This window comes from Haliaeetus leucocephalus, unplaced genomic scaffold (genome assembly GCF_000737465.1).
Source record: "Haliaeetus leucocephalus isolate CR32 unplaced genomic scaffold, Haliaeetus_leucocephalus-4.0 Scaffold517, whole genome shotgun sequence".
Classification (NCBI taxonomy): Eukaryota; Metazoa; Chordata; class Aves; order Accipitriformes; family Accipitridae; genus Haliaeetus; species Haliaeetus leucocephalus.
In genome coordinates, this window is record NW_010972953.1 from 7,678,308 (window position 1) to 7,700,396 (window position 22,089).

Sequence of the window (22,089 nt, forward strand, 5' to 3'; positions counted from 1 at the left end):
CATCTTCAACTCTTCTATTCCTTATTTTCCTACATGTTTTGGCTTTGTTATTCTTATGCCAAGGACATAATTTTGTCGTCTTCAAGCTGTGACAAGCCTGAGATAAGCTGATGAGCGACAAATGCTGCTTTCTAGTATTGGCTAACCCTCAAAGTGTGGACAGCAACTTTAGAGAGTCTTCTGTAAATAATAGTTTGAGTCACAGTGTGGTGGGTAGCTGCAGGTGCTGCTGGTGCCGTGTATCAACTGGCAAGGGATATTTTGGCATTAGGAAATAGACCCTAAAGTCTTGAATTCTCTGTCAGGTCTCTTTGTTTCTGCAGGAAGCTCAGAACTCTTGTTTAAAATAATCCTTCAGTGATTAATAGCCCAGTCAGTGGTGCCTGTCTTTTCTTTGGCTTTGAGTTCAGCAATGTTTGATACTGCCTCCTTAGGGTGATGTTTCTCACTGCAGCCAAACTAATCCGATGCCAGACAGCCCAACAAGGAGCTGGCCCATTCCTCCATATCCACCCTCATGCTGGATGCCTGTATGACCCAAAACAAGACAGTTCAGCCAGCAGAAAACCTTCATTCATTTCATTTTCTGTTCCATTAATGAGCTGAAATGATTAACCATGAGTTCGGATTACAGAATAATTCAGGTTGGAAGGGATCTCTGGAGGTTGCATGGCCCAGCGCCTTGCCTAAAGCAAGGCCAGCTTTGGAGTTGCGTTAGATTCCTCAGAGCTCATGGGAGCACCAAAGCTGTGGGGCAGAGAGACATTGCTTTTCTCAGCTACAGCAAATTGTTGATTCTTTCAAGTAAGAGGGCCTCACTTGGTTTTCTGAAAATTTGGCTCCTCTCGGTGGCTCACCATGGGGTGAAGACAGTGGTACAAGGAAGAAAAAGGTGGGGATGTCCCTGGCAGATGCTCACTGTTGGGCTGGCACCATCACCAGCTGAATAAGGTGCAGTAAACTGAAGCTTTTGGCAGTCAAAGGATATGTGGGCAATGGTTTGCAGCTGCGAGATGAGCCTGCCTGCTGGGCACAGCTGTTACCACTGCTGGAGCTCAGTGGGTGCAAGCAGGGCTGAGCGCTCTGCACTGCTCCTTGCTGCAGCAATCCCGTGCTGCTTAACCATGTCCTTGTAACATCAGGGGCTGAAATCCTGAAGGAAAATTAACAGGCAGCTAGCAAAAACTTTAGGCTTCTTTAGGAAGCATCTAGTCACTGGAAGTGGTTATGAATGCCTTGGTGACAAGACAGCAGTGTGGCCAGCCGTACCTCTGTGGTTTTGGGGCTGTGCTGTTGCTGTGGAGGTGCAGCCGGTGGGACGACTCTGCTCTGAAGTGGTTTGTGTCTCCTCATCACGCCGATTGTGTGCAGCTCAGTGCATCTGACAGGGGCAAGAGAAATGAATTAGGTCTGGCTGGTGTTTTCTCAGATCCTGCTTAAAATCGAACAAAAAGCCAGGCAAGTCTGCTGAATGGTGTTAGATCGTGGGATTGTAAGACCTCGTTTCATTAAATCACTCTAGGTCAGGAAAATATCTATGCATTGTATCAGTCTCATTGAAGCAGCTACAGGAAGAAATATTAGTGCATATTCAGCAATGTATTCAGCAATACTATTAGGCACAAAGTAACAATCTATGTCATTTTCTGTGTATTTATGCCCTGGGCTGGCTGCACATTTAGATGTAACTTAGCCTGTTTCTTTGAACAGTCTGCGGAGGTGTAGCAGCTCCTCCATCCCTGCGGGAGCTGTGGCAGGGACGTGCTGCCAGGGGCTACAGGCACAGTGGAAATTCCTCTGGTGTGGCTGAATGAAATGAGGTTTCCTATTGTGTGGTCTGTCTGCACCAAGTTACAAGCTTTCACTGCTCTAAAACCAAAACTGATTCCTTAAGCTTGGCAAATTAGTGTTACCTTTACAGCTGAAGTGGACAATAGATCTTCCTAGCATTTATTGCACCAAAAGATGAAACCATTTTTTATTATAAAATTATACAGTGAAACTTGCACACTAGGAGTTCACCTGACATCAGTCCCTTTTTTCCTGGCACTGGGATTTCTCTACGACATGGTTCCAGCCTGGGAGCCAAGAGTGCAGTTCAGCTGCTCTGCCTGCTGCATCCCAACTTCCAAATGCACCATTTCTGTGGGTTTTTCACTAGTAAAACTGAGATTGTGTGTTTGGTTCACAGCTTGTCTGTAGAATCCTCAATTTCTCTTCCAGGTTAGAGAAACCTTATTGCAGCACAGCTTGGTTTAGACACTTAAGCATTGGTGCAGATTGCAAACAGAATGCCCCCTACATTGGTTTACACATTCCTTTGATGAGTGTCTTTGAAGTACAGAGCATTTTACCTGTGTTTATCCTTGTTCTATCAACTTGTGGGATTCTAGTAAATCCTTTAATACAAATATTTCTCCACTGAGATCAGCCATGCACACGTAAGGCAGGAGGTACAGCAATTCAGTGATCAGTGCCTGTCCTATCTGTGCCATTCCTCTCTGCTAGCACTGCTCACTTCCAGATGTCACCTGTAGCAGGTGACACTGTCCTCAGAAACCATCAACAGTAAGAAGCATTTGAGCTATCATATTCCTTTTCTTGCCAGCAAAGTAGCCTTGCTGTTAATATTAACATCTCAAACAAGGACTAGTAAAACCCTACTTCTACCGCGATTCTCTGTATCTGCCTGACACAAAAGACATTACTTGGGAAGTTAGATAGATGCCTGAATGACAGTGTACTTCTCCCCAGCATCTGAAACAGAATGTTAATGCACAAAAGCAAGGAAATAAAATTAAAACTAAACAAAAAAATTGAGGGCACCAGAAATCTTACCCTGCCTACGTGACAAAACAGAATGGGGCCAGTTCCTGGATGCACCATGCACTGTGTTATTTGTGCCAGTGCAAAGTGAGGTTAGGGTGGGTGTAAACCACCTGAAGACAACTGCAGGACATTCTGCACTTCCCTTTTTGTGCAGGTTACTCGCAGCAGCACCCAGGAGCTCAGTGCAATAGGGCAGAGGCAGAGTTCATCATCTCACAGCATCGAGTGGAGGCGTACGCAAGATTTGCCAGTGGCAGCAGTCGTTGCCGGCAGCAGGAGGAGTACCGCCTGGTGTTCCTGGCCCATCTCTGTGGTACTTGCTGACCTCTGCATCCTAAATGCGCCCTGGCTAGGCAGCCTTGCTGTGACACTGAGCTGGCAGCTGGGGGTCAGCTCTGTCTGCCCTCCTGCCCCCTACATGGCCATCTTTGGCACTGCCACGAGACAGAGATGCCCGCAAGGCTGGAGGCTGGGAGTCCTGGTGGCTGCTTAGACCTGAAGGAGTGCCTGGCTGGTGCATCCGCCCATGTGAAGTCGTCTAGTCCTGCTGTGAGATAACACCAGTCCTGGTTTCAAGCTGCCTGAATGAACTATTTGCTCAGATTTTCTTGGACCTGACAGCCAGGTTCATTCATGCCCAGTCTCCCTGTGGAGAGCACAGGGTAGCCCAGAGTTAAAGCTAGTGAATGGATCCTTCACCTCCAGTGGCTTGTTCACTTAAGACCAAAATGAGCTGCCACTGATGGGACCTTATACACATCTTCTCATACCAGCCATGCCAGGTGATGAGGCCCAGTAGCCATGGGTTGACCAGTTGTTCTCAAGGTACCCAGCCCCCTGAGCTGGAAAACAGGGACGGGGAGCAGAATGAAGCCCCCATAATCCAAGGGGAATTGGTTAGTGACCTGCTACACCGCTTAGACACACACACAGGTCTCTGGGGCTGGATGGCATCCACCCAAGGGTACTGAGGGAGCTGGCAGAAGAGCTCACTGATCCACTCTCCATCATTTATCAGCAGTCCTGACTAACCAGGGAGGTCCCGGTTGACTGGAGGTTAGCAAATGTGACACCCATCTGCAAGAAGGGCTGGAAGGAGGATCCGGGGAGCTGCAGGCCTGTCAGCCTGACCTCGGTGCTGGGGAAGGCTATGGAGCAGATCATCCTGAGTGCCATCGCATGGCACGTACAGGACAACCCGGTGATCAGACCCAGTCAGCATGGGTTTGTGAAAGGCAGGTCCTGCTTGACCAACCTGATGTCCTTCTATGACAAGGCGATCTGCTTAGTGGATGAGGGGAAGGCTGTGGATGTTGTCTACCTAGGCAACAGCTTTAGTAAAGCCTTTGACACCGTTTCCCACAGCATTCTCCTGAAGAAACTGGCTGCTCATGGCTTGGATGGGCGTACTCTTCACTGGGTAAAAAACAGGCTGGATGGGCAGGCCCAAAGAGTGGTGGAGAATGGAGTTAAATCCAGTTGGTGGCCAGCCACAAGTGGTGTTCCCCAAGGCTCAGTATTGGGGCCAGTTCCGTTTAATATCTTTATCAATGATCTGGACGAGGGAATCGAGTGCACCCTCAGTAAGTTTGCAGATGACACCAAGCTGGGCAGGAGTGTTGATCTGCTGGAGGATAGGAAAGGTCTACAGAGGGATCTGGAGAGGGTGGATCGATGGGCCCAGGCCAGTTGTATGAGGTTCAACAAGGCTCAGTGCCGGGTCCTGCACTTGGGTCACAACAACCCCATGCAACACTACAGGCTTGGGGAGAGTGGCTGGAAGGCTGCCCAGCAGAAAAGGACCTGGGGGTGTTGGTCAACAGCTGGCTGAATATCAGCCAGCAGTGTGCCCAGGTGGCCAAGAAGGCCAATAGCATCTTGGCTTCTATCAGAAATAGTGTGGCCAGCAGGACTAGGGAAGTGATCCTCCCCCTGTACTCGGCACTGGTGAGGCTGCACCTCGAATACTGTGTTCAGTTTTGGCCCCCTCACTACAAGACAGACGTTGAGGTGCTGGAGTGTGTCCAGAGAAGGGCAACGAAGCTGGTGAAGGGTCTAGTGCACAAGTCTTATGAGGAGCAGCTGAGGGAGCTGGGGTTGTTTAGCCTGGAGAAAAGGAGGCTGAGGGGAGACTTTATCGCTCTCTACAGCTACCTGAAAGGAGGTTGTAGTGAGGTGGGTGTTGGTCTCTTTTCCGAAGTAACAAGCAATAGGACAAGAGGAAATGGACTCAAGTTGCAGCAGGGGAGGTTTAGATTGGACATTAGGAAAAATTCCTTCACCGAAAGGGCTGTCAAGCACTGGAACAGGCTGCCCAGGGAAGTGGTTGAGTCACCATCCCTGGAGGTATTTCAAAGATGTGTGGATGTGGTGCTTAGGGACGTGGTTTAGTGGTGGACTTGGGAATGCTAGTTTATGGTTGGACTCGATGATCTTAAAGGTCTTTTCCAACCTGAACAATTTTATGATTCTATGCCGTTTGCTTGGTCTGTGCTTTGGTTAGCAGTGAAGTAGTTAACAGCCATCGGCTCCCTGCCCCATCCCTGGAGTATCTCCTGACTCTGGGCTTGCTGCTGTCACCTCGCAGCCCACTGATCTTCTCCAGACCCCTAGAAAGTTGGACCTGGCTTAGTTCGCTGCTTCTGAGCTGTCGGAAGGAAACGGTGTCTTTGTGCCAAGGGAATGAGTCCTTGCTCGCAGTAACTGCTCATAAAATGCTCATTAGAAAAACCTTAAAAATCTCTTTATATACCCACAGTTTTGCCACTGTTAGGGCTGCATGCCATCCTGGTATCAATCTTTTATTGTATTCTGTTTCCTTGGCCAAGATTTTCTCCTTAGCTATAAAGCCCCTCAATTCAAAAGTGGGGTTTTTTTCGAATTCAGAGCCCCCATGTTGAATACAGAGTGAGGTTTCCAGGTCTGAGAAACAAGACATCCTAAAGGTCACTGCATTTTTCAAAATCTAGGAGGGTTTTGTTTTGTTTCTTTTTAGCAGAAGTTTAAATCTAAAGGAAATGCTGGTCTGCTGAGCTGGGCCAGCTCATCTTTAGCCTTTAGCAGGACTTGGGAAAGATGAATGACCAAATTCAGGGGATTCGTGGGCAAATAACACCAGAAACCTGCTTTTGTTATGGAAAGCATGAGAAGATAAGAAGGAATGGACTGTGTGCTGGCACTTTGCTTACCTCTGGCAGTATGTGATAGGAGCAGGTCAGCTGATCCAACTGAGATGAGCTTTTACTCAGGGCCAGGAGCAATAGTCCTTGCAGGCATCGAGGATGGAGCTGGTACATTCCACTGCAGTTCACTGGTAATTTAGGGACAGAGCAAATTTGACTTCTGCCTTGAAAGAGGGGATTTCCAGCACAGCACTGGCTCTGTGACAATCAGGCAGGTCTTGACTGATCCTTCCCCTAGGAATGCTTTTGAGTGCATTTTACGTGATTGCTGGCAGGTCACCACTCGCAGAAGGAAGAGGTGTAGGTGCCATTTATTTTCAGGAAGGAAGGTATGGCTGAAAGTGTGATCCTTCTGGAGTTCAGCCCATCCAGGCTAAGCCACAGTGTCCCACAGCTCCAGTGCTGAACCAAGGATCAGTGCGTTTGGTTTTTATTCTGGCATGGAGAGCAGTAGCCTCCATTCAGGGGGCTCTGAATACTTCAGTTTTTCCATGTGACACTGTATGAAGATGGAGGCTGGTCTTGTTTTGATTCTCGCCTGATTTAATTATATTTGCTTTTTCTCTTTTTATTTCAGTTGTGATTCCAAAGAGCCCTTTACCTGCCTCCGAAGTAAACTCGGAGAAACCTAGCATGCACAGTAGCACAAAGACTGTTTTGGGGCATCAACAAGGGCAAAGGCGTCGCAAAACAGGGAAGAAGCGTGGTCGAACGACCAAAGCGCTAATCCATCACCCCATGCCTACACCCTCCAAGTCAGTGGAGCCTTTGAAATTCCCCAGAAAGAGAGGCCCCAAGCCTGGCAGTAAGGTAAAAGCTGATGCTGATGCAGGCGGGTGAAAAGCAGGTGCTGCAAGTTCTGCCATGGGATGGTGCATGCGTGTGTTGTGCACGTTTGTCTCAACCTCTGGCTGTATGACTGCAGCAAGTAGGAGACAGAAGGGGTTTGTGGGCTGGGAATATCCCTCAGAGTCCAGCCCCAGAGCTGTAGAGAATGTCTGTGTCCTAAAGATCATTTCCATCAAGAAACTGTGTCTTTGGAGCTGCAAAGCTTCATTAGCTGTGAAGTAGCATGGCAGATGCTGTGATCATGACAGGATGGCCAAACGGTGGAATAAGCTCTTTCGTCCATCGTGTGTAGCTAGTCTAAGTCAAGCAGAAGTGGCAGATCTCAGGCTTGTTATTTTTTCAGGATTGTGGTTCATAAAATACACACATATTGATTACTAGGTTCTTGAGACTCCCCGTCATCACCATCAGAAGTGTGTCATGTTCCACAGTGCCTTGTCTGTTGGATGCAGAGGAGAGAGTGTAGTGAACATGGGTCGTAAAGGAGAGCAGGGATAAAAGGAGAAATATCTCCTCTTTTTCTGCAGAGGAAACCTAGGACATTGCTGAACCCAGCACCCACCTCTCCAACAACCAGTACCCCAGAACCAGACACAAGCACTGTGCCCCAGGATGCTGCTACAATCCCCAGCTCTGCCATGCAGGCTCCCACAGGTAAGGGTCTCAAACCACATTCTTGACAAGATTGCACAGTTAGGAGGTGCATCAGTTAGAAAGTGACACACCAAGATACTCCCATTTCTTCCTAAACCTGTAAACCAGCAAACGTTACAATTCCAGAAAGGCTGGCCTAATAGAGAGTGTGTTGGGAGGAAAAGAGAGGCACACGAGTTCAGGACAGCTGTTCATTTATCTCTCTGTCCATTTTGGAAATAATGAAGTCATAGGAAGATTGCGAGTCCATCTGTTCAGTGCAGGGACCCCTTTCCCTGAGTTACCACGTGCATGCTAGTGACTCCACAGCTCTTGAAGGGCATTTCTCGTGGCCCATCATGCCCAGAGGCAGTACGGTGTGCAGCACCTCTCATGAGTCCAGAGTGCGAGCTCTCCCAAACCATGCCAGGCACAGCTGCTGAAGCTACAGCAAGATGCAGAACAACTGCTGAATGACAGTGGCAATGATCTGTTCAGCTTCAGCCAGGATATCAAGGCAAACAGGGACAAGAGGGAGCAAGGGAAGTAGTAGGAGCAGCAGTGCAGACTATATGCTCTGCTACAGCTGCGAGATGTAGCTGAAGATGAATCTGGGCAGGAAAGTCTAATGCAAAACTGCTTTTTATATGTTCAAGTCAAGCACTGGATATGGTCTGAGCCCTCTGTTTCCCCAGAACATAATTGGCCTGTTTTCAGAGGAACCTAAAGAACTCAGTTTCCCTAAAAAGTGGAGGCTGTGTGCCTTCATCTCCTTTGAACATCGTGGCCACCTTACCTGGCAGGCATGGGAACCACTTTGCAGCCTGCCTTTGGGAGCCTGAGTGCTGGGGAAAGCATAGGAGAAACAGCAGCAGCTTGGAAGGTGAGTGTGAGGCAGGAAGGTTTTGGAGGTGATTCCCCTCTATAAGTGGCTCTGCTGTTAGGATGCAGACAGGCAGTGATGGTGGATTCCCCTTCGTGAGTGACTTGACAGTCTTAAAATCTCAGCATCTCTCAGGTTGGCTTTTAGGCATCTGTTTCTTGCTTTCTTGAGTGGGTTAATGGCAAACACATTTCTCATCTTGGCAGTTTGCATTTACTTGAACAAGAATGGCAGCACTGGGCCCCACCTAGACAAGAAGAAGGTTCAGCAGCTGCCGGACCATTTTGGACCAGCTCGAGCTTCTGTTGTCCTGCAGCAAGCAGTACAGGCCTGCATTGATTGCGCTTATCATCAGAAAACAGTCTTCTCCTTCTTAAAACAAGGCCACGGGGGAGAGGTCATCTCAGGTGAGAACTGGCCCGCAGCACTTTGCCTTCAGAGATGTCATTGCAAGAATTCGCTCGTTGGAAGATGTCTCTCCTGAAGCTTGGTGCAGTCATGGGCCAGGGGCAGACAGAAGATTTCTGTCTTCTCTTTCTTGCCAAACATCTGTGTCAGTGAAGCAACAGCTAGCAGCTGATTCAGAGCAGAGCAGTTAGTGTGGCCTCCAGACACAGCTGCTGGAGAAGGCAGCATGCAGCCCTGGTATCAGCCTGGGCAGCGTTATGCTTCACCTGTCATCCCCCAGCACTGCCCGAGCCCCCAGGAGGAGGCAGATCGGGTGGGATTTTCTGAACTCCTGACGGCAAGACAAGAAACACCCCGGTTTTTAATTTTGCTTTTAAGTCTGTGTTTACCCGGATGCTGGGAGTGCAGGCCCCTCCTTGAATGCCTTTCCATTCCCTCAAACGCAGCTTCTCAGGCGCTGCAGCCCCATACCTGATGCTGGGTGCAGCAGACTGGTTTTAGCCTGTCCCAGGGAAGCAAGCTCGCCAGCGCTCAGCCAGCGGAAGGCAGTGGCTTTTGTTTGCTCTAGTCTAGACCAGTGATGCTGAGATACAGAAGCTGGCTGTGCAGCCCTGGGCGTAGGCTCCTGCCTTTGCTGGGGGTTTACGTGTTGGGCTCTGTTTGTTTCTGTCTCCAGCTGTGTTTGATCGGGAACAGCACACTCTGAACCTGCCAGCAGTAAACAGTATCACCTACGTCCTCCGCTTCCTGGAGAAGCTCTGCCACAATCTTCGCAGTGACAACCTCTTTGGGAACCAGCCTTTCACTCAGAACAGCCACATGCAGCGCTCACACGAGTACGACCACGACAGGTATCTACCAGGTAGGAGCTGGGGCGGGGGCGGCATTGTAGGGACCCCAGGTGCTCTTAACCCAGATTTTATCTTTATCTTGGGAGGCAGGCGTGTGTTTCAGAGCCCTCTCTGCAGGGTTCATTGCATCACACCCAGTGTCATGCACATGCCCACAGGGCTCTTTTTGCACAGGATTCAAGTTGCCGTATTTTCTGCCTGTCGGTCTGATTTCCATCTCTGCCTGTAGGTTTCCGCTCATCCGTGCTGTCTCCTTGTCTTCCCTCCTCTCCTTGTCCCCCAGTCCTTCCCACTTCCTGCAATCTGATTATAGTGACTTCATCCAGTTAGGAATTAAGGTGAAAGACTGCATGAGAAGTAGAAGAGTGATAACGTGCAGCAGGTAAACTGTAATTAGAAATTGAATTAAAACCTAGCAGAGTGGTTTACACACTGGCCGTGAATCTGCTGCCAGCAGAGAGCACATCCAGCCCTTGGTGAAAGCATAGCCTGTTCAGGGATGATGTACACTGCAGCGATCTGAGGCGTAGGTGGCTTTGTTTTTCTTGGCATGGCTAATGCTCCTCTGCGTTGAAGCAACACACCCCTGGCAAGATAGTTCATGCCACAATGCAAATTGTCAGGCTGCAAAGTTGCTCTTAAATGAAAGTGGTGGAAAACAAGAAGACCAGTAGTCCCCGCAGTGCTGTGTAGTGGCAGAAACCCCTGGGGTGATAGCTGCCTCCCCATGCTTGCTGTGAGCCTCTGGGGGAACTACTGCTGTAGGAATGCCAGTTGTGGAGAGGATAAAAGCTATCTGCACCCTCTTTAGGTAGTTGACAAGTGTCTTGTGCTGATCTGCTCTCCTGTCTTATTTCGTCCACTATCTTTCTGCCCCCCGAGTCAGCAAATAGCTGTTGTACTGTTTGAGGTCTTTCCAAAGTTAATCCTTTGGATAATTATGGCTCTGACGAGAAAAGCAAGAATTTCTAATGTAAAAGGATAAGCACTTAGGAAGAACTGTTTAAGAAAAAGTTGCTAAGCATGAAGCTTAGGGGCAGCAGCATAATGCCACAGTGCTTCATTGCATCTTGCAAAGCACCAGTACTCAGGGGAAGGGATTAGCAAGAGTCTAAAGAGTGTGAGGATCTTGGAGTGACTGTCCCCTGCTTCCTCCATGGCTGATCAGCTGCCTGCAGGCTGGGGCTGTGCAGAGCCATGCTGGAGCCAGCAATGCCAGGAGCAGGGACCCATGCTGTGCTGTAGGAAGAGGAGCTGTAGAAAGTGAGTTGGCTGCTGTGGCAAGTAAAGGAGCAGCATGTCTAGGTACTGGGACTAGAGGTTACCCCTCTAGGGAACCCTCAATTAGAAGAAATCCCCATGTTTCAGTGTGGAAGTACCCTGTTGTCATGAGAGAGAGCAAAACCAGAATGGGAGGAAGAGGACCCAGGGTCTGGGCATGGTAGCAGGCTTGGATGGAGAGGGTCCTGTAGCTCACACACATGGTTTCAAGCCACCATGAGATGTCAGTGGTGTCTGTGCTGAGAGCTGGGTTGCCTGGCAGGGTGGAAAAGTATAAAAAGCAAAGTCAGAATTCAGGGATCTCAGGCAGAGCACCAGATATGACACGATGCTGAGACTTGCCCATCCTGAACTCTTCTTTAGGGTGTTTGCAGGGATTAAAGAAAGATTAACAACAGTCAAGAGAAGTGATAACACCTAGTCTTGTAGTCTATACTGATATCTCAGGGACTGTTGGACATCTGGTCATCTAACACCTTTCTCAGGCACCTTAAAGAAGATGATAAACATTGTTATCTCTGCATTACAGTGGCTTTTGGTGAGGGCAAAGAAACAGTACCGGCAATTTTGAGAGGTTAGGGCTGGTCATGGAAGAATGAGGATGCAGTTGAACATCAGCTTAAACCACACCAAGTGTCAAGGCTGTCCTGTTCTCACCTTCAGCTCTGTGTGTCCTGCCTTGTTTCCTCTACAGTACAGGTGCTCGTGTGCCTGAATGGGGCTGGCTCTTAGGAAAAACTATCACTGGTTAGGACTGGGAGCTGGTCTCAATTCCCAGAACAAACTCGCTTTACAGGAGCACCGATGTGGATGCTGTGGAGAATTTGTGTGTGTGCTTGGGGCAAAAGAAGGAAGGTCTGCAGCAGGCCTTAGGTCAGCTGCATCCTAGCATTTTCTCTTGCTAAGTAAGGCATAATCATGGAAATAAGGGGAAAGAGATCAAGTTGTACATCAGGAAACAGTAGAGTTGCAAGAAAATGGGAAGTTAATTGCTGTTAATAGGAACAGGGATGGACTGTGAAATGTTGTGAACAGGTAGGTCTGATCTGAAGCCATCTGAAAACATAGGACTGGAGGGACCTTCTGGACTGTTGAGCCTCGGGTCCTGTTATTACAGGCACCGCAGCATAGTGTTGCTTTAACTAACTCTGGATTTGGGGATTTTGCTTTTCTACTGGAGCCTGCTCCAAGGTTTTTTGCTGAATTTTTAGAAACTATGTTGTAGTTTCTAGCCCAGATTTGTTCTTGGGCAGCTTGGTATCCATGTCTCCTTGTCTTAACATTGTCTTTTAGTTTAACTCAGTTCTCCTTCTTCTGGAAGTAGTTAGAGAGCAGTTGTATCCTTCAGGGGAGCTCACCTTTTGGCTGCTCTGGTGAGAAAGGCTCTGTGCTCTCCTCATCTAGTGTTGGTTTGAATTAAACTTCATGAGGTGACCAGAGTGCCACCCAGCACTCTGGGGAAGAGCTCATGGGGACCTGGTGCCACAGCACTGGCACCACCATGTTCACAAGAAATGTCTCTGGATGCCTCTTTTCGTCACTGTATCCTTGTAGCAGGTGATGATCAACCCGTCCTGATTGCATACTCTGTTCTTCTCATCCATTATTTTCAACTGCAAGTTCCCAGCTCATGGGACAATGTTTCAAGTGCACATCTGTGTTTTGCTGCTGGATTTACCTCCATTCTGTTACTCTGTTCTATATATATTTTTTTTGCATAATTTCAAATGCTACTTTATCTGGCCTGACGTGGGAAGACATGAGCAGATTTCACTGATGAACCTCTAAAATTTGTGCCAAAGTTATTAATAAATGGCACTGGGCTCAAGAATGATCCTCAAGAAAATTTATTAGCAATTGCTTTCCAGCCTCATGTTGTGGCTTAGTGCTCTGCTGACTGATTTTTCCCTCAAATCAGATGTTTGTGCATATAACAAGGCTTCTGGTAATCCTCACATTCTCTGTCTCAGCTAGTGGTTCTCCATATCAAACGCCTTGCTGAATTCCAGGTAAATGAGATTGGCCTCTCTTCCTTTGCCTGATACATTTTATTAGATTTTATTTTCCCATGATAAGGAAGCTATTGGGTTAGTCTCCTTTGATGAACACCTACCGCAGTATGTGCCATGTGTAATTGCAATATTTTCCCTACCCTTTCCTTCAGAACCTCTTACAACCCTTGCAGTACTGCTGAGGTCAGACGTGAGCATTTTGTTGCCAAAATCATTTTTTCACCTTCTTTTCTAAATGTTAGCACCATGTTTCCAGTCCCTCTGAGCAGTGCGTCACTGAGTTTTGTTAAAATTTGCTGCAGCAGACCCAGGGTTTCATGTGCGCCTTCTTTCTTAAGTTGCATTTTGGCTTCTTGTGCACCCTCATGTCGCCGGTTTGAGTACATTCAGTTATTTGACTTCCACTTCTTAGACAATGGTGTATATTTTTGTTCCTGTCCTGTTTATTTTATCCCTCGAGCCTTCCCCTGGTGTTCAGCATGGCTGCAACTGGAACTGAAGGGTGGGATTTGTTTTACTGAACACAGGTGGATGTCACAGAGGCATCAACACCTGAGCTAGTTGTGTAGGCAAGCTCTGCAGTTGAGGAGAAGGTACCAGTGCAATCAGTGCAAGTTACAGCATCCTAAAGTAGGAGCCTTGACTTTGACTTGATGAGATGAGGTGAGCAGACTCTCACTGACTGTAAAGGCATCTGTCCGGACTGCCTTGGGATGGCCAACAGCACAAACCCAGGCATGGGCAGATGTGCTTCTCTTCCTCCCCACCAACCTCCCAAGGTAGGTGAGGTGAAATACCTCTCAAAGCTGTCCCATCATTTGCAGGCAAGGACAACCTTTTTGTCCTTTTTCTCAATCCTTGCCTTTCTGCACAGTATCCTCTCGCTCCGTTCCCATGCGCTTGTTACTTCTGTAGCTGAAAATGCAGTCCTGTCTTTTCCTTTGCACTGTGTCAAAAGACAGAATGAGTGAAAAAGTTCACTTTGTCCCTGTACTCACCATCCTCTGAGGTATACAACTACATGCTGAGCAGGTCCTTTTCATGTCCAGTAAATGATCTGCTTGTTCTCAGCATCATTCTCAAAGTGAACATTTATCCGCTTAGATTTGGGGTCCTTTCCTCCCAGATTATTTCCTCACTGATGATACACATTCATGATGTTTATGGCATCTTTTGAACTGAAGGTATTTTCTTTTTTTCCTGATGATCCGCACTGTGAGTGCTGAGCGCAGGTCTATATATTACTCCATTTCTTTATTTTCTTAAAATTAGTCCTTTAAAATCGGACACCCTAACTACAGACCTACTTTTGGTTTATCCTTCCATTAATTTACACTGACCTAACTTCTGATTCTCTGGGTTATCTTCTACAACCTGACCTTCTGTGTTTGCATTACTTTTAAAATCAACCAATTTAAAAAAAATAACCCAAAACAAAACCTGATGAAACCTTTAAAAAGTATCCCCTTTTGTTGTGATTCTGTGACTGTTTGGTGAAGAAAGTCATGCAGTTTTACATTTAGAGATACCCGGAGACATGACTAAGAGCATTTGTTTCTCATCTCTGTCTGGGCAATGAATGTTTCTTACAGGGACTTGTCCTGAGGACAGTATTTGTCTTTTCTAATAATGTTACAGTGATTTTGGATCATACTTGTATGGAGTCCCAGGACCTCAGTATAAGCAGCTTATCTTTTGTTTCCCCAAAGGATTTTGATAGACAGATACTTTTCTCTACCTTTGTATTTCTCTTTAGTCAACAAAATTGTGACTGTCTGATGCTTCCCAGCCATCTGTACCTTCATTTCTTTGTTTGGCATGATGCATCTCCCTTGGTGTCTGGTCCCAATCGCTTCCCACCGTATTTCTGTCACCCCTCCAGCACCCATTCCTGCCCTGCTTCGGCAGCTGGGGCTGCTCCATGGTGTTGTCCAGCTTCCAACATTTGTCTGTGAGCATTTCACCCGTCTCTCCCCGCATACCTCGAACGCTGCAGGCTCACACGTGTCACCCGTGCTCGGGGCAGCTGGAAGGGGCCAGCCGGGAGCACCGGTGGCCCACGTGGGCAGGCAGTGGCTGGTGGGTCACCTCTTCATTGCTTCTCAATTGACCATGCCTTGTCCAGGTGGGGCATGGTCTGCCACCCACTGTATCACTTGCCTGGCTGCTGTTCCCATTCCATTCTCTGTGTTCATCCACCCCCTGACACTTTGTGTGCAGCCTTTAGCTGTCTGCAAAGAGGCGTCTTGCAGCCCAGCCTGACGTCTCATCTGCCATGTACAATACGGAGAATCCCGTCATTGGGAAGCATTTGGAGAAGAGCAGCAGCGACAGCTGGGGCACTTGAGGGATCCATTTGGGGAAAGATTGAAAATTTGAGTACGGTTTAATCAAGCACTGTGTATGGCACAGAGTGTTTGCAAATCGTCCAAGGGTTATATGCGTCTGAAAGGTGAAGAGTGGGGAGGAGCAGGAATCATGCGGGATGAGCCAAGGGGTAGAATGAGGAGAAATGGAATTAAGTCAATCAGAGGTGATATTTGGGGTGAAATATGGCAAAATGTGGCTAAGGTTCTTCATTAGGTTTCTCACCACCCTTTCTCTCTGACAAAACTTGCAAAACAAAATATAAAATGTTAAGCACTGACAGATGTGCTGGATTGCAGTTTTAACAGGCTGTTACCAGGCTGGCAATGCATGCGAGTCTGAATTGACTCTGGCAAGACTGAATTTCCCAGAAAGTCTCCACTCCTAAATAGGGCTTGTTCTCTTTTCCTAGACAGAAGCAGTTCGTTAGACGGCACTCTGCAGGGACCAGGCCGGGGTACAAAGCGATATTCCCAAGATTCCCCTCCATACAGTGCTCCTCTCTCCCCCAAGTTACCAAAGAATGACCGTCACCCTTTGGAAGGTGAGCACTGCGTCTCTTCCCAAAGCAGGCTGTTTATAGCAACTTGTAATGGATACAGCAGGATTAGATTTGCCATGCCAAATTGAGCTGTGGGTTTAGGAAGTCTGTTTTGCTTTGTCTGTGGCATGGATTGGTACTTGGTGTTTCAGAGAGGAGTGAAGAAACCACTCTATGCCAAGGCAGGTTCCCCAAGCAGTTGTGTAAGGCGTGTGGAACGCAGGGAGAATTCCTTCTAACCCTGATAGTCATCATCTAATACCATATAATCTGGGATTTAATTACCCATATTTTAGCTTCCATTGCTCTGCATGGTATTAACAGTCATAAAACTGCCCAGTTGCTTCAGTCAATCTTCCCCTGAATTTTTCCATGATGGTTTGCTGCAGTGTATTGTACAGATGCTGATGTGCAGCTGTACGGCCAGGAACATGCTGCCCTTTCCCAGGATCCCATCTTGTTCCTCACAATCCTCCCTAAATAGCAGGGAGGGTCTCACTAGTGTGTGCTCCACCAGCTGAACCAGATCAAATCACATCCCGCAGTGCTGCTGCTTCCTGCAGTGTCCGTTGGGTAATGCTGGTACAGATGTGCTGTGCCACATTCTCAAAAGCAATTGCAGAAATGTCCTCTTTGGTATGTGGTCCACAGGTGTCCCTTGCATGTGCAGGTGGGAGATTTCCAGGGGGTCCAGGTAGCTGGAGGACTACCTGAGCCTGAGCAGGAGCCTTCAATAAATACACTTCCACCTTCCCTTTTGTTTTGAACTGCAAACTCTCCATAATGCACACTGGAGATTTAACCTTACTGAAGCCTTTTAATTAATTAGTGGTGAAATCTGCCAAGTTGTTAGTCTCAATTCTTTGTAATATGTCCCTGAAAAATTGCTGGAGACTCTTGGCTGGGCTTATAGTTCAGCGGGTTTGTGCCCTGTTGCTGTCCCTTTAGAATCACCATTTCCCTGGTTCTTGCTGAGTTTGCTGGGCTTGGGTTATTGATCCCAGATTTGAAAGTGCACAGCCTCCCAGCGCTGTAATGTAATTTTAGTCTCCATCCATCACTGTGTCCTGTGCTCTTCAGGGTTACTGACCCTGTATCTAAGCACAGCTGATCTGAACTTGCATCCTATGATGGACAGTTTCTAGTGGCCTTAGTATCTGCATTGATTAAAATTGTAGGTTTGTCACATAGCTGAAGCAAAGAACAGGGTGACGTGTGGGACTGTCTCATCTATTCCAGCATATTGACAAGTCAAAAATTGTTCCCTGAGCCCGAGTCTGTTTCTCACCTCTAAATACACGTCCTTGCTGGTCTCCTTGACGTTCTCCTTTAATACATCAACTGGTACACTTAGGTAACCATTAGCAAAGCCTGTCCGCTTCTCCTCTATCAGCAGGTGGAACATGCAGTATTTGGCCTGTTCTTGAAGTGCAGTGGTGTGCTCTAAAGGTTAAGGTGCCTTGGTTGGGTGGTGAATATTGTACACTCTCTGTATTGCCGTGAAGAGAGAAGGCTTCCGTAATGGGTAATTCCAAGGAGGAACCTATGTTAGGTTGTCTACAAGATTGATTCTTAGTCTACTTCAAAGTCTATTCAGTTATCTCTTGGCCTGTGAATGGGTCATGACATCTGGATGCCCAGAATACTCCAGCCTCTTCTGTAAAAGTAGAGACAAGTGGGCAGAAGGCGTGCCTTCATGTGAGGGTGATGATCCTGTTGGTGTGTGAACTTCCTACAGCAACTTGGTCCTGTTCTGTTCTTGGTCCAAGCAGGGCAAAATACAGTACAGGGCAGGGGGAAATGAGGTGCAGTTCCAAATTCTGTCTAGAAATTAATTTTTATCCCACAGCTAAAAGCCTATTCATCCTCCTCCACCATGAAATTTAAGTACAGGCAGGAATATTGGCATTTCAGAGGATATATTTTAAGAATATGAGCCTGAAATACCCAGATATTGAATATTTCTCGAGCAAGGAGGTACATCTTCTTATGATGATGAACTCCCCCAGCAGAGCGCATTCTGGCTTCAGCAGTGTGACAGACAATAGTACCTGAACAGTTTCCAGTTTGCCAAAATGGAAGGCAGTGAGTAGCAGTGGGAAGTCTTCATTCATCGAGCCTTTGGCAAGAAGTCAGAAAGACAAGGAGGGGATCTCACTTCTTACATTGTTTTTCCTCTTGCATCCAGTGGCATTTATGTAGCTTTCTGCTAAAAAGCTGCAGTTCCAGCACAGTGGGGACCTGCTTTTCAAAGACTATCATTTGTTGGAAACAGTGGGTGTTTAGTAGTTGTGCAAATCAGATTTATGCTTGTGGCCAAACTCCATGTTTTAGCAGTAAAACAACACTCTTGAATCTATAGCACTATTTGTTTAATTAAACTTTAATTATCTGCTCCCTGCCTCTCTGCCACTAATCGTGGCATGTTTTCTTACAATGCTCTAAATGCAAGCCTTTATTTAAAACTAGCAGTTTGTATAACGAAATCTGCCTAAGAATTAGCCACCTCCTCCTTGCTCTGATGCTAGTTACCAAGAGCAAAAGGATTCTGGATAGTGTATATGCCTGAACACAGTCTGTGCCCTGCCACTTGCAGAAGCGTGTTGTCTTCTGCTACAGATGATTCACAGGGCTAGTAATCATTCCCCTCTTGCCTTGTTTCCCTCTCCTCTTTCTGGAGGTATGATTCATCTGAGCGGTTCTCTGTGTGTTTGTATTTTTAAGAAAATCCTAAATCTCTCTTGCATTGACTCTGCCAAGAAGCCTCCAGCTCTGCTGCAATATTTACAGCACAACCAAGCACTCACCAGTCCAGAGATAGGTAACCCGAGGATGAACATGCAGCTTCAATTCTACCTCTTGGGCAAAACAAAGTAGTGCTCCCCAGTTGCATGGCCTCATCCTCTTCTTTGGATGTATGATCATAAGCACATGTGAGAACATGATCGCATATTTGAAGAATGCATCACAGTGCATTCACATCAGAATAATGACAGTGTGTTAATTGCCGAGATAAATATTTTCTGAGAGTGAGTTTTGGATCCTTAGCATTGCACTGACATGAACCTGTGCACATGGTCTCCCAGCCTTTCAAACTGTAGTCTTTTCTAGCTGAGCCCAGAAATTCCTTCTGCTGACACGAACCCCCTCTGTGTGAGCTTTGGGGTCTTCACGAGCAGTTAGATGCGCACGTTTGCCTGACCCAGCACATCTGGGGCAAGTGTCCTGGGACTTCCTGGCAAGTTGAAGCTGTGCGTCACCTCACAGGGGGTGCTGGGTTTCCTTGGAGGATGGAGATTGCAGCACAGACCTGTTCCCATGCTCACAGCCACCGTCCTGTTACAAAGCATCCAGACCGGTGCAGAGAGCTGTGCCCACTGACCCCTCTCATGCCTCTGCACTTTCCTGCGAGTCAGACATCACCCTTTTGCACAGATCTTTAATGGGAAGTGGTTTGGGTTTTAAGCAAGACTGTCCTGTTGGAGAGGAGACCAAATGTGAAGAAGCTCCTATGGAGTGCCACTGGTATAAGTCGCATCCACTGTGTCAGTCTGTCTGGGCCTGGGCCATGGAATCTCTATGCACCACTGGGCCAGAGCAGCCACCTCAGTGCTGGGTTTGCATCTGGTCTTGTGCTGAAATGGGATGGTGGGAAAGTGGTGCGAGAGTGAAGGAGGGGTCCAAAGTTATTCAGGAATAGTCATGAGTCAGAAAGCCTTCGTTAATGCATAGAGAACAGGTGAAAACACATTTACCCACACGGGAAGCTAGTGACATGTGGGCCATCACACAGCACAGGTCACATAAGTCTTCACACCAGTACTGTTTCTACATGAGATTTTAAGGATGTGCTGCTGGTTTCTGAGAGCATCCCAGAGACCTAAAAGCAAAGAAAGGCAGAAATGCCTGAAGTGCAGAGTAACAAAGCCCATGAGATAGAGGGTTGCAGTTACACAGATGATAACCTCATATCTGCTGCACTGAATTGCCAAACAGCTAGTCAAGAGGGATGTTTCCATTCTGTAGCCTTATGAGATGAAGCCAGGGAAGGTATGGGCTGGCTGCCTCCAGCTGAAGTCGCCTCTGAGATCTCTGCTCAAACACAGACAGCAGAAGCACTGAAACCAGAGGATCCCAGTTCACAGAACAGTCCTGTAGTTCATAGAAACCAGAGGAAAATAATGCGCCTACAAGAGAGGTTGCCCCAGTTGGTGCAGTCTCACCTCTGCAGTGCTCAGGTACCACTTCAGGCTCTGGCAAGCTGCATTTCCCTTCACTGGAACATGGCAGCATCAGCTTAGCAGGAAAGTTTGGGAAGATCTCAACAGCTTTTGGGTCTCACAGGCTGCAGTATTGACTCTGCACCCTCACCACCATCCCAGGTCAGCACTATGTCACTGTGCTGGCTTCTCACCTGCGGCTGCTGTGATCTGGGAAGTCCCGGGGAAGAAACCCAGGGCCTAGCTGAGGCAGTTGCTCAGGTTTCTTCATCCTTTTCACCTACCGTGGTGTTTGAGTGGCAGTAGCTCAGGACTGTGAGCTGCCCTCAGGGTCTCCTCTATGGACGCTGGTAGAGGAGCTCCAGCTCGCAGCCAGATGCAGTGGCCCAGACTAGAGTGCACAGGCAGTACCCCTCGTTGTAGGAGCTGCTTTCCTCTTTGGCTGTACGAACTTGCCAGGTATTTCATAATAAATAACACAGGTATTTGAGGCTGACTCATGAGGCATCAGGTCCACCTGGACTCAGACTAGGTTATGCATGGCATAGTAAAATCTACAAACACGTGGTCCTAGGATGAAGCTGTCACAGCGTAACAGCAAAGGGAGATCTTGCTGGCTCAGCCAATACAATATATCACCCCAGATAGTTTCCTCAGCCTCTCCATCCTAATGCTGCCATTGATAGCTGAAAATTAAATGTTTCTGGAAGAGAAGTTGAGGAAGCCAGTCTCACACTGGGACCCCTGCTCAGGGAGAGCCCTCTGCGTGTGTTCCAGCAAAGGGTATTGGTCACCATCTTGGTTAGGCAATGAAAAAGGGCCCAGCAGGAGGTCAGGAGGGGTGAGCAGCTGGTCACTGGTGCCTTGCTTTTGGGGCTGGAGGATCAGCACGGTATGAGAGTGTTGCAAGGCCATGACGGTGCAGCTGAGCTGCTCAGAGGAGCCTGCTGCTCCGTCCTGCTCTGCATGTGTGCTGCTATCCAGGCTACAGCATGAGTCTTACTAAATATGCCCCACAACCCCAAATGCCTGGTCCATTACTTTGCACACTAATGTGGGTGATGAGCGGCGCTTGACCCCTCAGGGAGCTTCCTCTCCCCAGTCAGGGCTGTTGTGTGACTCCTGTGTCCGTTGACATCCAGAACGGGCAGCCCTCCACAGCCTGCCACCGTGATGCCCCACTGCCACAGAAAGGCCTCTGGAGGCAGTAAGGACATGGGACTGCAGCTGGAGCTGGTGGTGGCATTAACAGAGGAGCTGTTGCTCCAGTATGGCTACCAACCATTATCACTAATGCTAACTGGATGGACTGCCGTTTGCCAGGCAAACACCAGGCTGCAGCTCTTTAGCAGTGCCTGTTTTAATTTCTGTGCTTTGGAGGAGACCGCCAATGCGGTGGTTCGGCCCTGCTCCCGCAGCTGTGCGCAAGCACTGCCTTTGCTGCGGTTCTGCTTTCTGCCGCCGAGTGGTAACTTCGGGCTGCGTGGCGTTCGGGTGCACTGACTGCAGCTTGGTGCATTCTAGGTGAAACCTTTGTTCTGGGAGATGGCCTCCCAGGGCCCTTGGAGCCTCGCCTGGACCCCATGGACTCAGCCTTGAACTCTGTCAATTCATCCAGCCACAGCAGGAGCTCCAGAGACTATCGCCTGCAAGGATACAGGCACCTGCACCAACCCTCTAGCCTCACCCAGGGCAGTACCTCTGCCTTGCGTAGGCTTAGCTCTGGGGGTAAGAGAGTTAAGAAGCCAGCCCTCCGATTGTAAATTTGGCAATAAAGGGCTTTTCTAACTCCAGTTACACCTTTCTAACTTCAGCAAGTACCAGAGACTGGCCTCTACACTGTTAAACAGGTAGTCTGTTAGGTTTAACGGTAGCTCTAGAGACATGGCAGATGGGCGGGTGGAAATACGGAGAGGTGATGCTTGCAGGGTCACTTGTTTGGCGTGGTGACTAGGTGGACCTGGAGGTCAGTGGAGAGGAAGGAGTAGACAGGAGCTGAACTTGCAAGGATGGGCAGCAGGCTGTCAAAGCGA

The 22,089-nt window shown here is 48.1% G+C and overlaps 1 protein-coding gene across 6 annotated transcripts in view; it reads left to right on the forward strand.

The window, feature by feature from the left end:
• SCMH1 (sex comb on midleg homolog 1 (Drosophila)) overlaps positions 1-22,089 on the forward strand; it is a 57,801-nt gene that overhangs the window by 31,794 nt on the left and 3,918 nt on the right. For 3 of the 6 annotated variants that reach the window (XM_010576251.1, XM_010576253.1, XM_010576252.1), the window contains 6 exons: positions 6,589-6,821; positions 7,388-7,514; positions 8,583-8,783; positions 9,461-9,646; positions 15,708-15,839; positions 21,581-21,784. In XM_010576251.1, coding sequence (XP_010574553.1) covers positions 6,589-6,821; positions 7,388-7,514; positions 8,583-8,783; positions 9,461-9,646; positions 15,708-15,839; positions 21,581-21,784 — 1,083 coding nt within the window. The remainder of the gene's footprint in view (positions 1-6,588; positions 6,822-7,387; positions 7,515-8,582; positions 8,784-9,460; positions 9,647-15,707; positions 15,840-21,580; positions 21,785-22,089) is intronic. The other 3 variants (XM_010576254.1, XM_010576255.1, XM_010576256.1) reach the window with 3 other exon arrangements.